Here is a 14,029-nt window from a genome sequence, read left to right on the forward strand (position 1 = left end):
GTGTGTTTGGGCATGTAACAAAGGCAGAAAGGAAACATGAAAAAGGGGTTGGGGGGTGTATTGTGAATTAAAGAATAAAGGATTGATCAGGCTATTTGAAGAGAAACTTCATCAGATCCCGCATTTCCCACCTTTTGGATATGAGTGCTTTTTCGCATCGCCCGTTCCAGGGGAAGCCAGCGTCCTGCTGAGCCGCCCTCTGTCTTGCAGTGTCACGAAGCTGCCGTCTCCATCTACTGCAGCATGCGCAAACGGAGCCTCTCCCACTGGGCCCTGGTCTCTGTGCTGTCGTTGCTGGCCTGCTGCCTCATCTATTCCCTGACGGGTAAGGCCCTTCCCAGGCACCCCTGCAGAGGGTGGGGATTGACAGTAGAAACAAGAGTAACAGCAAGTATCTCTGTAGAGAGTTTACCACGTGCTGGGCTCAATACTCGAGGTTTTGAGCCTCTTGACTTATTTAATCCTTAGTGTCCATAGGAAAAGGCCTCATTTCATAGATGAGGAAGCTGAGGCTCAGATGGTCTCCAGAACATGTTCAGGGTTTCACAGCTAGATGTGCAACGCTGAGACCTGAACTCCAGTCTAGCCTTCTCCAAAGCCCCTGCTCTTACACACCACACCCCAGCCCTGCTGCCTGCTGTTCAAAGCCTATTGACTGCTGTCGGTCATTACACTGTAACATCTGGCTAGTGGTTTATAAAACGTTTGTGGGTGCAGTGGACTCAGGTGCTCACAAACTGTGTGTGGGAGGCAGAGGGTCTTTAAAGGTGATGAAAGTTTGGCTCAGAGAGCGGCTGTGATGCCCAGGATCATACAGCGTATTGGAAGCACAGACCCAGGTCCCTGGCACGGCTGGCTTCTGGTTGGCCACTTGACTTCAGTCTTTTTTTCATTCACCAATGTATCCTCCAATCTAGGAAGTTCTTGGGCTGCAGTGAATCTGTGACACAGCCTTGGACGCCTGTGTGCTATGGTTTGAATATTTATCCTCTTTAAAACTCATGTTGAAATTTAATCCCTGATGTGGTAGCATTGAGAGGTGGGGCCTTCAAGCGGGGATTGGGGCATGAGGCCTCTGCCCTCATGAACGGATTAATCTATTCATGGATTAATGGATTAGTAGGTTATCATGGGAGTGGGGCTGGTGGCTTTATAAGAAGAAGAAGAAGAAGAAGAAGAGAGAGCCGAGCTCACACGCTCAGCCCCCTTGCCATGTGACACCCAGCGTGCCACTTCAGGGCTCTGCAAAGTCCCCCCCCAGCAAGAAGGCTCTCATCAGATGTAGCCTCGATCCTGGACTTGTCAATCTCCATAACAGTAAAAAAATAAATTTTCTTTCTTTATAAATTACTCAGTTTAAGGCATTCTGTTGTAACCAACAAAAAATAAACGAAGACAGAAAATTGGTATCGAGAGTGGGGTGTTGATGATTGACTACGTGGAACATGCAAGCAGCTTTGGAGCTGGGCAATGAGTGCAGGGTGGAAGAATTCAGAGGAGCAGGCTAGAAAAAAGCCTAGATTCTGGTGAGGGCTTAGAGACAAGACTAGGGAACATTTGGAACTTCTTAGATACTGTACTTAGTCATGGAAATATGGATAGTAAAGGCTATTCTGAGGAGGTTTCAGACGGAACTGAGGAACAAGGTTTTGGAAGCTGGAGTAAAGGACAAACCTGTTAGAAATTGGCAAATAATTTGGCTGAACTGTGTCCATGCCTGAGGGCTTTGTGGAAAGCTGAACTTGAAAGGGATGAACTGGCCAGGTGACGTGGCTCACTCCTGTCATCGCAGCTCTTTGGGAGGCTGAGGCGGGTGGATCACTTGATGTCAGGATTTTGAGACCAGGCTGTGCAACATGGTAAAACCCCATTTCTATTAAAAATACCAAAAATTAGCTGGGCGTGGTGGTGGGCACCTGTCATCCCAGCTACTCGGGAGGTTGAAGCAGGAGAATCACTTGAACCTGGGAGGCGGAGGTTGCAGTGAGCCGAGATCGCGCCATTGCATCCAGCCTGGGCAACAAGAATGAGACTCTGTCTGCCCACCCTCTGCCTTTCCCCGGAAAAAAGGATGAACTAGTGTATATGGCAGAAGACATACCCAAGTAGCAGAGCATTCAGGATGCTGCATGGCTACTCTTAGCTGCTCACATTATGGTGGAACAGGCAAAAAATGACTTGAAGATGGAACTGATCATCAAAAGAGAAGCAAAGCAGCAAGATCTGGAACTCTTTCAGCCTGGCCGTGTAGAGTGCAGCACGTGTTCTGGATAGGAAACCAAGGTTGTGGCCCTGTGACCTTTTGCTAAGGAGATTAGTACGGAGAGAAAGGATTATCTAGAGAATGGAAGAAAGACCCTGAAGGCATTTCAGAGATCTTAGAGGCTGTCCCTCACATCACAGGCTCAGAGGCCTCACGGGCAGGATGGTTTTGGGGACAGACCCAGGGTGCCTCCACAGGCTATCCTACGTGCCTTCATGTCTCTGCTCCCTGGACCCTGGCACAGAGTTCCTCGCTGCACCAGCCTTGGCTCAAGTGGCCCCTGATCTGGCTCATGCTGCAGTCCCAGAAGGTATAAGTGGTAAACCTTGGCAGGATCCGTGTGGCGCTAATTCTTCAGGGTGGCAGATAGTGAGAGCTACAGAAGCTTGGCAGCCTCCACGCAGATTTCAAAACATGTTGTTCAGGCCAGGTGTGGTGGCTCATGCGTGTAATCCCAGCATCTTGGGAGGCTGAGGTGAAAGGACTGCTTGAGGCCAGGAGTTCGAGACCAGCCTGGCCAATGTAGTGAGACCCTGTCTCTACAAAAACATTTTTTAAATTAGCAGAACATGGGGGTGTGAGCCTGTAGTTCCAGCTGCTCAGGAGGCTGAGGAGGGAGGATCACTTGAGCCCTGGAGGTCAAGGCTGGAATGAGCTGTGATTGTGCCACCTCCCTCCAGCCTGGGTGACAGGGCAAGACCCTGTCTCAAAAAAAAAAAAAAAAAAAAAAGGATGTTGTGGAAACCATAGGGGTCCAGGCAGAGACTTGTCACAGCGGTAGAGCCAATCTAGAGAGCCCCCATCGGTGCAATGCCAAGTGGAAATGCAGGGTTGGAGCTACTGCAGAGAGTCTCTGCCAGGGCAATGCCTAGTGGAGTCATGAGAGTGGGACTGTCACGGGGACTACAAACTGCGAAGTTACCAGCAATGTGCAACACCTGCCTGCAAAAGCTTCAAGCATGAGGTGCCAACTCCTGTGAACAGACACGTGGGCTGTACCCAGCAAAGCTGTAGGAGTGCGGTTGCCTCAGTGTGTCCAGGGGGTGGCACATTGTGTCAAAACAGATGATCCTCCAGCTTGAAGCTTGAGTGTCTGCTCTGCTGGGTTTCAGACTTGCTTAGAGGCTTTACTGCATTTCTTTGGCCTTAGTCTCTTTTCTGGGGTGAGAATGTTTCTTTTGCCTGCGCTGCCGTTGTGTCCTGGAAGTAGATTGCTTTTGATTTCACAAGCTCACGGACCACACTCTGGACTTTGGACCTCTGAGTTGGTGCTGGAGAAAATGAAGACTTTGGAGCCATGGGGTTGGAATAACCATGGAGTATTTATCTGTGAGAAGGATATGAGTTTTGGGGACCAGGGGCAGAATGCTGTGGTTTGATTCTTTGTCCCCTCCAAAACTCATGTTGAAATTAAATTGCCAGTATGGCAGTATTGAGAGGTGAGGCTTTTAAGAAGCTGTCGAGGGCAGTGCTCTCATGAACAGATTGATCCATTTGTGGTGAAGGGTTGAAGGACGTACCATCTGCCATTATGCCAAATTGGTACATTGATTATTTCGGGTTAAAAATATTGGAGGCCTGGTGTGGTGGCTCATGCTTGTAATCCCAGCACTGTGGTAGGCTGAGGCAGGCGGATCATGAGGTCAGGAGATCGAGACCATCCTGGCTAACACAGTGCAAACCCGTTTCTACTAAAAATACAAAAATTTAGTTGAGCGTGGTGACACTTGCCTGTAATCCAGGCTACTCAGGAGGCTGAGGCAAGGTAATCACTTGAACCTGGGAGGTGGAGGTTGTAGGGAGTCGAGATTGTGCCACTGCAATGCAGCCTGGGTGACAGACTCCGTCTGAAAAATAAATAAATAAATAAATAAATAAATAAATAAATAAATAAATAAATAATTGGAGAAATTGTAGTTTCAGAAAGGGCTAGCTGAGTTGACTCTTTCTGCAGGCATCAAGCCATAAAAATTTCTCTGGGAGGGGCCCCCTCCCCATACCAGGGTGAGAAAATAGTCCTCATCTCTGGAAGCAGGATTTCTGGCTGCAGTGGACCTGAATGAATCCACTTGCTGAACTAGCCTTAGCTTCCGCTAGTTTTATACCCACCCCATATGTCTTCTAGTGACTCCCCTAGAAATTCACTGCCCCCACCAAATCCCCTTTGTCTTGTCATTCCTTGTCAGATTTATTCTTTGTCTAAAAAGGATAAAAGCATCTCATTTTGGCTGCTGCTGCTTAAGACATCACTGTGTTAAGATCCCATTGAGAAGGAAAATTAATAAGATCTGTAGGCTTTTCTCCTGCTGATGTGATTGTCTGGTGTCGATTTTAGTTTCTAGGTCCAGCCTTACAGCCCACGTAAGAGGCAGGCATGGAGCAGGGGCTTAATGGATTAACGGGTTATGGGCATGGCACTGGTGGCTTTATAAGAAGAGGGAATGGGCCAGGCCAGGCGTGGTGGCTCATGCCTGTAATCCCAGCACTTTGGGAGGCCAAGGCGGGTGGATCACGAGGTCAGGAGATTGAGACCATGCTGGCTAACACGGTGAAACCCTGTCTTTACTAAAAATACAAAAATGTGGTGGGCGTCTGTGGTCCCAGCTACTCAGGAGGCTGAGGCAGGAGAATGGTGTGAACACAGGAGGCGGAGCTTGCAGTGAGCCGAGATCGCGGCACTGCGTTCCAGCCTGGGTGACAGAGACTCTGTGTCAAAAAAAAAAAAAAAAAAAAAGTGGGGGGGAATGAGGGCTGAGTCAGAGCTCACCCTCCTTGCTATGCAATGCCCTGTGCCACCTCTGAAGACAGTCCCCATTGGCAAGAAGGCCCTCACCAGTGTGGGCACTCAATCTCGGACTTCTCAGCCTTCATAACTGTAGGAAGTAAGTTTCTTTTCTTTATGAGAGGCCCAGTTTCAGGTATTCTGTTTTAAGCAACAGAAAATGGACTAAGATACTGTGATTACTGAGGAAACTTACTGGGTGACTCCTTCCCCAGCAGAGGAGGTCCCATCAGTCAGTAGCCCCTGGGTCAGAGGGTGTGACTCAGTGATTCAGCGTCACCTCCACATGTTCCTGCTGCCAGGGCCGTGGGACGTCTCAGAAAGGGCTTGCAGAGAAGCTGAAAGGGACAAGGCTCTTAGAGACAGATCTCTCAGGACAGGGCAGGCAACCCAGGGTGACAGAAGCGGTGTCACTCTGTTGGGGCAAAGGGTCTGGCGCTCTCGTCCTCAGTCCACGAAAACTAGCTGTGTGATTCTAGGCATTCGTTGACGCCCTGGCTCTTGGTTTTCCCCATTTGGAAATGTGTGCACAGCTAGCTGCTTTCTTTAGATGTCGTAGGAGTGAGATGGACAGGGCATGGGAGGTGTGTTTGTATTTTTCAAAGTGCTCTGTGCTTCTAGTCAACACACGCGCTATGGGTAAGCTCTGTGCACCAGCTCTGTGAGCGATTTGAAAGAAGGATAAGTGGCGGAATTGTCTGCAGGAGTTTTGAATCCGCGGAGCAGAGTCATGTGTAGGCTTAGGACAGGAAAGCTTTGGGCTATCCCTTCCAGAACTTTCTGTCAGCTCCTAAGGAAAATCCTAGGTGGTAAAGCCAGGCGCTATTCATCTGTTGGTGGGGAAAGGGGCAGCATTTTCCTAATCCACTCTGACTTTCGCCCTTTCCCACCTTCAGGGGTTTATGGCTTCCTGACCTTTGGGACAGAAGTTTCTGCTGACGTCTTGATGTCCTACCCAGGCAATGACATGGTCATCATTGTGGGCCGGGTCCTTTTTGCTGTCTCCATCGTAACTGTCTACCCTATCGTGCTCTTCCTGGGGAGGTGAGGCCTGGCTCAGTGGGGGGTACCGTTAAGCATGGTCTGCTGACATGTGCTGTGATTGAGCATGTGCCACGTGTGGGCTACACTGCTGTGGGACTACCATTGTCTCCAATTGTAGAGAGGAGGAAACAGGGACAGAGGATTTAGGTAGACTGCCCAAAGTCACCCCGTGAGTGTGTGTCCACAGCCAGGACTGGAACTCGAATCACATGCTTCATCCCCTGCCCCATGGGCTGCCTGATGGTGGCAGAACCCCTGAGGGTTGGCAAGGTCTCCTGGGGAATAAACACCTGAGTGTGGAACATGAGCCCTGGCAGGTGTGGGGGGACTCCTGGAGGTCTGGGGAGCAGCTGGCAGGTGGAGGCTGGCGCCCCTGGGATGCCCATGTGTCTGTGTTGGGTGTGGCCTCCAGGTCGGTGCTGCAGGACTTCTGGAGGAGGAGCTGTTTGCGGGGGTGGGGGCCCAGCGCCCTGGCCGACCCCTCAGGGCTGTGGATCCGGATGCCGCTGACCGTCCTGTGGGTCACTGTGACGCTCGCCATGGCGCTGTTTATGCCCGACCTGAGTGAGATTGTCAGCATCATCGGAGGCATCAGTTCCTTCTTCATCTTCATCTTCCCAGGTGAGGCCCCTGCTTTCCAGGCTTTCTGCCCACTTGTTCTTCCCTGCTCATCTCTGTGGGGACTACTAGTTTTGGAGGTCAAGGTTCTGGAAGGTGGGAGTGACATATGGGTAGGATTAAGACCCCATGTAGCTGCCCTGTTTATTGAGCTAGGCACAGGGCTTGGGCTTTACATGCCTTCCTTCACTCACTAAACATCTCATTAGCTCCTGATACAGTTTGGTTGTGTTCACACCCAAATCTCACCTTGAACTGTAATAATCCCCGTCTGTGAAGGGCAGGGCAAGGTGGAGATGGTTGAATCATGGGGGTGGTTCCACGCATACTGTTCTCCTGGTAGTGAATAAGTCTCATGAGATCTGATGGTTTTATAAATGGGACTTCCCCTGCACATGCTCTCTTGCCTGCCACCACGTAAGACGTGACTTTGTTCCTTATCGCCTTGCGCCATGATTGTGAGGCCTCCCCAGCCTTGTGGAACTGTGAGTCCATTAAATCTCTTTTCTTTATAAATTACCTTGCCTCTGGTCAGGCACAGTGGCTCACGCGTGTAATCCCAGCACTTTGGGAAGCTGAGGCAGGCGGATCACCTGAGGTCGGGAGTTCGAGACCAGCCTACTAAAAATACAAAGTTAGCCATCCGTGGTGGCGTATGCCTGTAATCCCAGCTACTCAGGAGGCTTAGGCAGGAGAATCACTTGAACCCAGGAGGCGGAGGTTGCAGTGGGCCAAGATCGCGCCACTGCACACCAGCCTGGGCAACAAGAGTGAAACTCCATCTCAAACAAAACAAAACAAAACAAACCATTACCTAGTCCCTGGTAGGTCTTTATTAGCAGCATGAGAGCAGACTAATACAGCTCCCGATGGCCATTCTTGACGGAGAAACCTTTATTATCCCACTCCGTAGATGGGAAGACCGAGGCCCTGAACACCCCCAGGGGCCATAGCTAGTGTGCAGCAGGGCTGAGGGTCAATCATACAGCTCTGTCCATGCTACCACTGGTGCCTCCTGCTAAAGGATTTTGTTTTATTAAAAAAGAAAATCGTATATGTGAAAGTCACGTGACTCAAGGCACCCCATGAATGTCTCCTTCCCCTCCTGCCTCCAGGCTCTGGAGGCAAACACCGTTTCTGCGAAGGATGGTTTCTTAGGAAACCTTACCAAACAGCCCAAGCATTGTCTGGGAAGAGGAAGCCAGCAAGGTGGGGGCGGGAGGGATGCTTCTTCCAGAGGAAAAGGGTACACTGTAGTGGCCCACTGGAGCCCAGAACAGAGACCCCACATCCACAGTAGGGGGTGTTTTCCAGGGCCCCACGCACAGCAAGTGCTGAGTGCACAGTTGAGACTCCGTCAGTGCGTGTTCTGTGAGTGGACCCTGTGATTCAGCCTTCAGAGGAACCATGTCAAGCAGACATCGAGCTTGGGGACCCTTAGCCAGGTATCCCCAACACCCTGATGCAGCCCTTATGTCAAACAGACAAGAAGTAGATGCCCATTGGTGAAACTTACAGAAACCACGGGAGAGGCTCTTAGAGGTCTTCCAAAACTCGAATGGGGGAATGAAACGAAATGAAACATTGTTCAGGGTCCCAGGTAAGTGGGTGGTGACAACTTTGTCAATAGCGTGGAGGTGGGGTGTATGGAAGAACTGAGGGCCACAGAGAAATGTTGGTTATCAATGAGGCCAGCTGATGTGTGGAATACAAAAAGTGGGTTCTTAGCAGGTGGTTGTCTTTGATGTAGTCCCTTGAGAATCTAACGGTACCTGCCCTAGCTCCTGTAAATTGGGGTCTGCTGGGATTAAGGGGTAAAGACTAGGGAAGTGAAGTGAAGGGAGGGGAGGAGAACAGCCACCCACTCTGCTCCCGGCTCTGCGCGGAGCTCTCAGAGGTGAGGGGTGTGGCCATGTGGCTCCTCCCTCAGGTTCTGGGTGGAACTTTCAGAGAGGTGAGGGGTGTGGCCATGTGGCTTCTCCCTCGGGCTTAGGGTAGAGCTTTCACAGTTGAGGGTGTGGCTACACAGCTCCTCCCTCGACTCTGGGCAGGGCTTTCAGAGGTGAGGGGTGTGGCCACACGGCTATTCCTGCATGCTCTGGGCAGAGCTTTCATTGATGGGGGTGTGGCCACACGACTCCTCCCTCAGTTCTGGGCCGGGTTTTCAGAGGTGAGGGTGTGGCCACGCAGCTCCTCGCTTGGCTCTGGGCGAGGCTTTTGGAGGTGAGGGGTGTGGCCACACGGCTCCTCCTTCAGGCTCTGGGCTGGGCGTTCAGAAGTGCGGGGTGTGGCCACATAGCTCCTCCCTCAGGCTCAGGTTTTAGAGGTGAGAGGTGTGGCCATGCAGCTCCTCCCTTAGCTCTGGGCGGGCCTTTCAGAGATGAGAGTGTGGTCCCACAGCCCTTCCCTCAGGCTGTGGGCTGGGCTTTCAGTGCTGAGGGTGTGGCCACACGGCTCGTCACTCAGGCTCTGGGTGGAGCTTCTCAGAGGTGAGGGTGTGGCCATGTGGCTCGTCCGTCACACTCCCTGGTCTGGGCTGCTGGATTAAATTCTGATTCTGTGACCAGGTGGCCAGTTGTAGCACTGGCTATTTCCTTTGGTGGGAAGGACTGCCCAGGACAGGTTTGAGTTGAGAGAGGATCTTTTGGGAACTTTAGGCCAAGCTACATGGCCCTGAATCCTAGCAGACCTATTTAAAAAAAAAAAAGAAAAAAGAGGCTGGGTGCGGTGGCTCATGCCTGTAATCCCAGCACTTTGGGAGGCCAAGGCAGGTGGATCACGAGGTCAAGAGGTCAAGACCATCCTGGCCGACATGGTGAAACCCTGTCTCTACTAAAAACACAAAAATGAGCTGGGCGTGGTGGCACGCACCTGTAGTCCCAGCTACTCGGGAGGCTGAGGCACGAGAATCACTTGAACCCAGGAGGTGGAGGTTGCAGTGAGCCGAGATGATGCCACTGCACTCCAGCCTGGCGGCAGAGTGAGACTCCATCTCAAAACAAAACAAAACAAAATAATGGTAGCTGCCAGTTACCGAGCACTTCCCGGGTGTCAGGCATGGATTGTCACCATTTCCTCACAGACCCTGCTGTGGAGGGCATGTTGTCAAGGTTGCCGGAAAGATGAGGCTCTGGGAAGCCGGTTGCTGCCAGACTTTTGGCTAAGTCACTAGGGCATGTTGAGCTGGGACTCCAGCCCCGTCCTTCCAGCTCCACTGCGTTGCCTCTCCAGGGGGCCAGAGCCAGGGGCACCTGTGGGCAGAGGCCTTGCTGGCCTCCTGGGTCCCTGAGGGCTTCTCCCAGGACCTCTTTGTTGCTTTGGGCTTGATAACGAAGAACTGCGGGTGACCTTGTCTTTTTTGCAGGTTTGTGCCTCGTCTGCGCAATGGGGGTCGAGCCTATAGGACCAAGAGTCAAGTAAGTGTCTCTAAGATGAGGTGGCAACCTGGGCGTGCCCCGGATCGGAGTAAGAATGCTTCAGGGGACCCAGGAGATCCTACTTGCAATCCTCTGCATCTTGCAGATGAGAAACCTGCAAGCCACAGGAAGAGAGTCTCTGTCTACCCAGTATGAGGGCATCTGAGCCAGGACAGGAGCCCAGGCTAGTGACGCTGGGTCCTGCAAGGGCCTTCCCGTCCACTCTGCGGGTCTGTGGTTGGGATTTCAGGTAGATTCCAGCCTCTGGAAGCACCCAGTGGTGCATCTGTACCCTCCTTTGCTACCTGGCTCGGACCAGGGCAGGATCAGGGTGCAGGCTGGGTTAGAAAGGCCCCATGGCCAGCCTGACACCAGAACAACATGTTCCATCATCACAGTGGGTCGCTGTTCCGGGGCTCCTCTGCTAGGCACTGTGCTAGGTCCTTGTACATGTTCACCTCCTCACCATACCCGGATGTCTTCATCCTACAGATGAGGAGACGGGCCAGGAGGCTAGTGAGGGCAGAGCTAGGATGCAACCCAGGCCCCATGCTAACCCACCCACCTGGCATACAATGCTCTTGAGACCAGATAATTTGGATCTTTCCTTTATTTGACAAATATTTATCCCTGAGCGGACCTGTGGATCAGACACAGCTGAGCCTCTGGTACTTTGCCACTGAGCAGCTGAGTCTGACTCACGGAAGAGGACGATGTACACATGAATGATGTGCTCTTCCTCAGCCGCCCCTGGGTAGTCTGAGGGTCTGGGTGACTCCCTCGCATTCCATAGATGTGGAAACTGAGGCTGAGACAGGTAAAGAGATGATGTATTAGTTTTATGGGGTTATTGTAACAAATTACCATAAGTTGGGGCATGGTGGGGAGGCTTAAAGCAACAGTAATGAATTTTTTTCTTAGTTCTGGAGGCAGGAGTGTGAAATCCAGGTGCTGGCAAGGCTGGACTCTGAAGGCTCCTCAGCTTCTGGTGGCCCCAGGTGCTCCTTGGCTTGTGGCTACATCACTCCGGTCTCTGCCTCTGCCTTTATCTAGCTTTCTCCCTGTGTCTCTGTGTCTCAAATATCCCTCTGCTTTTATTTATTTTATTTTTTGAGACAGTCTTGCTCTGTTGCTCAGGCTGGAGTGCAGTGGCATAATTGTGGCTCACTACAGCCTCAACCTCCTGGGCTCAAGCAATCGTCGTGCTTCAGCCTCCTGAGTAGCTGGGATCACAGATGCCCACCATCACACCTGGCTGCCTTTCTTTTATAAGGATACTTACCATCAGATTTAGGGTCCACCGTAAATCTAGGTTGCATCTTCTCTCAAGATCTGTTACGTAATTACTTTTGCAAAATGCAGTTTCTAGATAAGCTAGCAAGCACAGGTTCCAGGTAGACATGAATTTTGGGGACCACCCTTCACCCTACCACAGATAATGTTAAGTGGCAGCAACTGTGAATTTGGGTCCCAGCTGTAGGTCTGTTCCCCTATAGCCCCCGTCCCTCTAGCCCTATTGAGCCCAAGCTTGGTTTTTGCAAAGGAGCAGGCCTGGCCCGATTTCTTCTGGATTGAGAGCAGTGTTTCTGGATGTTTCTAAACCTGCCTTGGGTTTAGAACCAGCCTCCCAGTGTCTGGTAACCCACTAAGCTGCTCATTCCCTGGGGCGCTCTTTGGAGTCTTTATGCTTTTTGTTTTGTCCCTTGATCTGAGCTCACAACAGTTTTTACTGATGAGCTTTCAAGATATTTTTATTGCTAAAACTGCTTTAGGTCCTTCTAATACATCAGCGCTGCTCCAGGAGTGCCGCAGCCCACAAACACATTAGCCTCACAGTGCCCGGACAGATGAATGGATGTTTATGGCGCTGAACAGCCGTGCTGAGATGCTGCTCGGTTAGAAATGTTCCTTCCATGACAACCCAGCCTTCTGGCCTTTGTTAATGGGGCCAGAAATATCTCTGGTGGCCCTGCCATTTTGTGAAAATCTTGTTATCGCTCTGACCTCCTTGTCTACCCCATCTACCCCATCTCTGGTTACATTACGAAGCTCACAAGTGTGGCCTCGGTGGCTTCCAGTCCCAGCCACCTCTGCCTCCTGCGTCCTCCTCCCCTACCCCTCTGAGATGGTGTGTGAGCTAGAGCTTGCGTCTTCTCCTTCACTTTCGTGGGGTTTCATCAGAGGCTGAGGAGCAGAAAGAGAGGGTGGGGGGACTTCTCAAAGTAGTGTCTCCCCTCTCTCCGTGTCTTTTTCTTTTTTTGAGATGGAGTCTTGCTCTGTCCTCCAGGCTGGAGTGCAGTGGTGCAATCTTGGCTCACTGCAACCTCCATCTCCCGGGTTCAAGCAATTCTCCTGCCTCAGCCTCCCACGTAGCTGGGAAATACGGGTGCCTGCCATCATGCCTGGCTAATTTTTTATTTTTATTTTTAATAGAGATGGGGTTTCACCATGTTGGCCAGGCTGGTCTTGAACTCATGACCTCAGGTGAATCCGCTCGCCTCAGCCTCCCAAAGTGCTGGGATTATAGGCATGCACCACCATGCCCGGCCCCTGTGTCTTTTTATTTGATAAAATAATGGGGAGAAATGAGATTATGAAATAACAGGTGGGATCGGAGGGCTTTTAAAAATTGCCTGGGGCCAGGAATGGTGGCTCGCGTTTGTAATCCCAGTACTTTGGGAAGCTGAGGAGGGCGAATCACTTGAGGTCAGCTGTTCAAGACCAGCCTAGCAAACATGGTGAAAGTCCATCTCTACTAAAAATACAAAAATTGGCCTGGTGTCATCGTGCGCGCCTATAGTCCCACTTACTTGGGAGGCTGAGGCAGGAGAATTGCTTGAACCCGGGAGGTGGAGGTTGCAGTGAGCCGAGATCGTGCCACTGCATTCCAGCCTAGGCAACAGAATGAGACTCCACCTCAAAAAAAAAAAAAAAAAAAAAAAAAAAAAAATTGCCTAGGTACTTTGCTTCCCATTATCTTGGAAGCCTATCTCTACAGGTGACTGGGAATATTTTGAATTTTTCTTTTTTCCAAATTGATGACTCCATACTGGGCTGTACGTAGTGAATTTTTTATGTGTGTGTGGCTTATTTGTGCAAAACTCCAGAAAAGATATGACTTGGGTTTATTGGCTTCGCAGGTGCTGCCTGGAGGTCTGGGGAGTGGTCTCTGTGGTGGTTGGCACCTTCATCTTTGGGCAGAGCACGGTGGCAGCAGTCTGGGAGATGTTCTGATGGGCAGCCAGCACCGGGCAGGAAGGGGCCCTCCGGGGACTGACCCTACGTGGCTGCCGTGTGCAGCCAGGAGACCGATGTCATTTCTTTTCATCATAAAGATGCTGGAGAGACTGATGCCTTCTGCCTCCTTGGGCTGCTCGTTGGGCTCTGCTGGTTCGAAGGGTTTTTGGTACCAAGGTGAAGAAAGTTCTTATGGCTGTGGGATAAATGACCATAACTGCACTCTGGTGGCTTAAAACAACAGATGCTTATTGCATCTCATCTCTGAAGGCCAGGAGTCTGAAATCACGTGTCATTAGGGCCATGCTCCCTCTGTGGGCTCTAGGGGAGGCTCCCTCCTGTCTCTTCCCAGTTCTAGGGGTGGCCGGCACCCCTTGGCTTGTGGCTGCCTCACTCCAGTGTCTGCTCTTTTCTTCATGTGACTCTTCCCTGTGTAACCTCTGTGTCCGAATCTCTCTCTTAAAAAGATACCCATCATTAAGTGAGCTCCCCCCACCCCCGTGTGTAGTATGATCTCATCTGAAGTTGACTGCATCTTGTATTAATTAGGACCCACAAAGATGCAATTTCCAAATAAGGTTATGTTCACAGGTTCCGGGGGTTCAACCTCAACTGATGTTTCTGGGAGACAAGATTCAATCCATAAAAGGGAGCTAGGGCTGAGGCCCA

The 14,029-nt window shown here is 51.2% G+C and overlaps 1 protein-coding gene across 1 annotated transcript in view; it reads left to right on the forward strand.

Moving 5' to 3' along the window:
- SLC38A8 (solute carrier family 38 member 8) overlaps nucleotides 1-13,474 on the forward strand; it is a 33,117-nt gene extending 19,643 nt beyond the window's left edge. The window contains exons 7-11 of the mRNA XM_032156319.3: nucleotides 211-325; nucleotides 5,942-6,089; nucleotides 6,502-6,710; nucleotides 10,072-10,123; nucleotides 13,264-13,474. Of these exons, the coding sequence (XP_032012210.1) occupies nucleotides 211-325; nucleotides 5,942-6,089; nucleotides 6,502-6,710; nucleotides 10,072-10,123; nucleotides 13,264-13,357 (618 nt within the window). The 3' untranslated portion in view covers nucleotides 13,358-13,474. The remainder of the gene's footprint in view (nucleotides 1-210; nucleotides 326-5,941; nucleotides 6,090-6,501; nucleotides 6,711-10,071; nucleotides 10,124-13,263) is intronic.
- The last annotated feature ends 555 nt before the right edge of the window (nucleotides 13,475-14,029 follow it).

Source organism: Hylobates moloch, unplaced genomic scaffold (assembly GCF_009828535.3).
Source record: "Hylobates moloch isolate HMO894 unplaced genomic scaffold, HMol_V3 SCAFFOLD_6, whole genome shotgun sequence".
NCBI lineage: Eukaryota > Metazoa > Chordata > Mammalia > Primates > Hylobatidae > Hylobates > Hylobates moloch.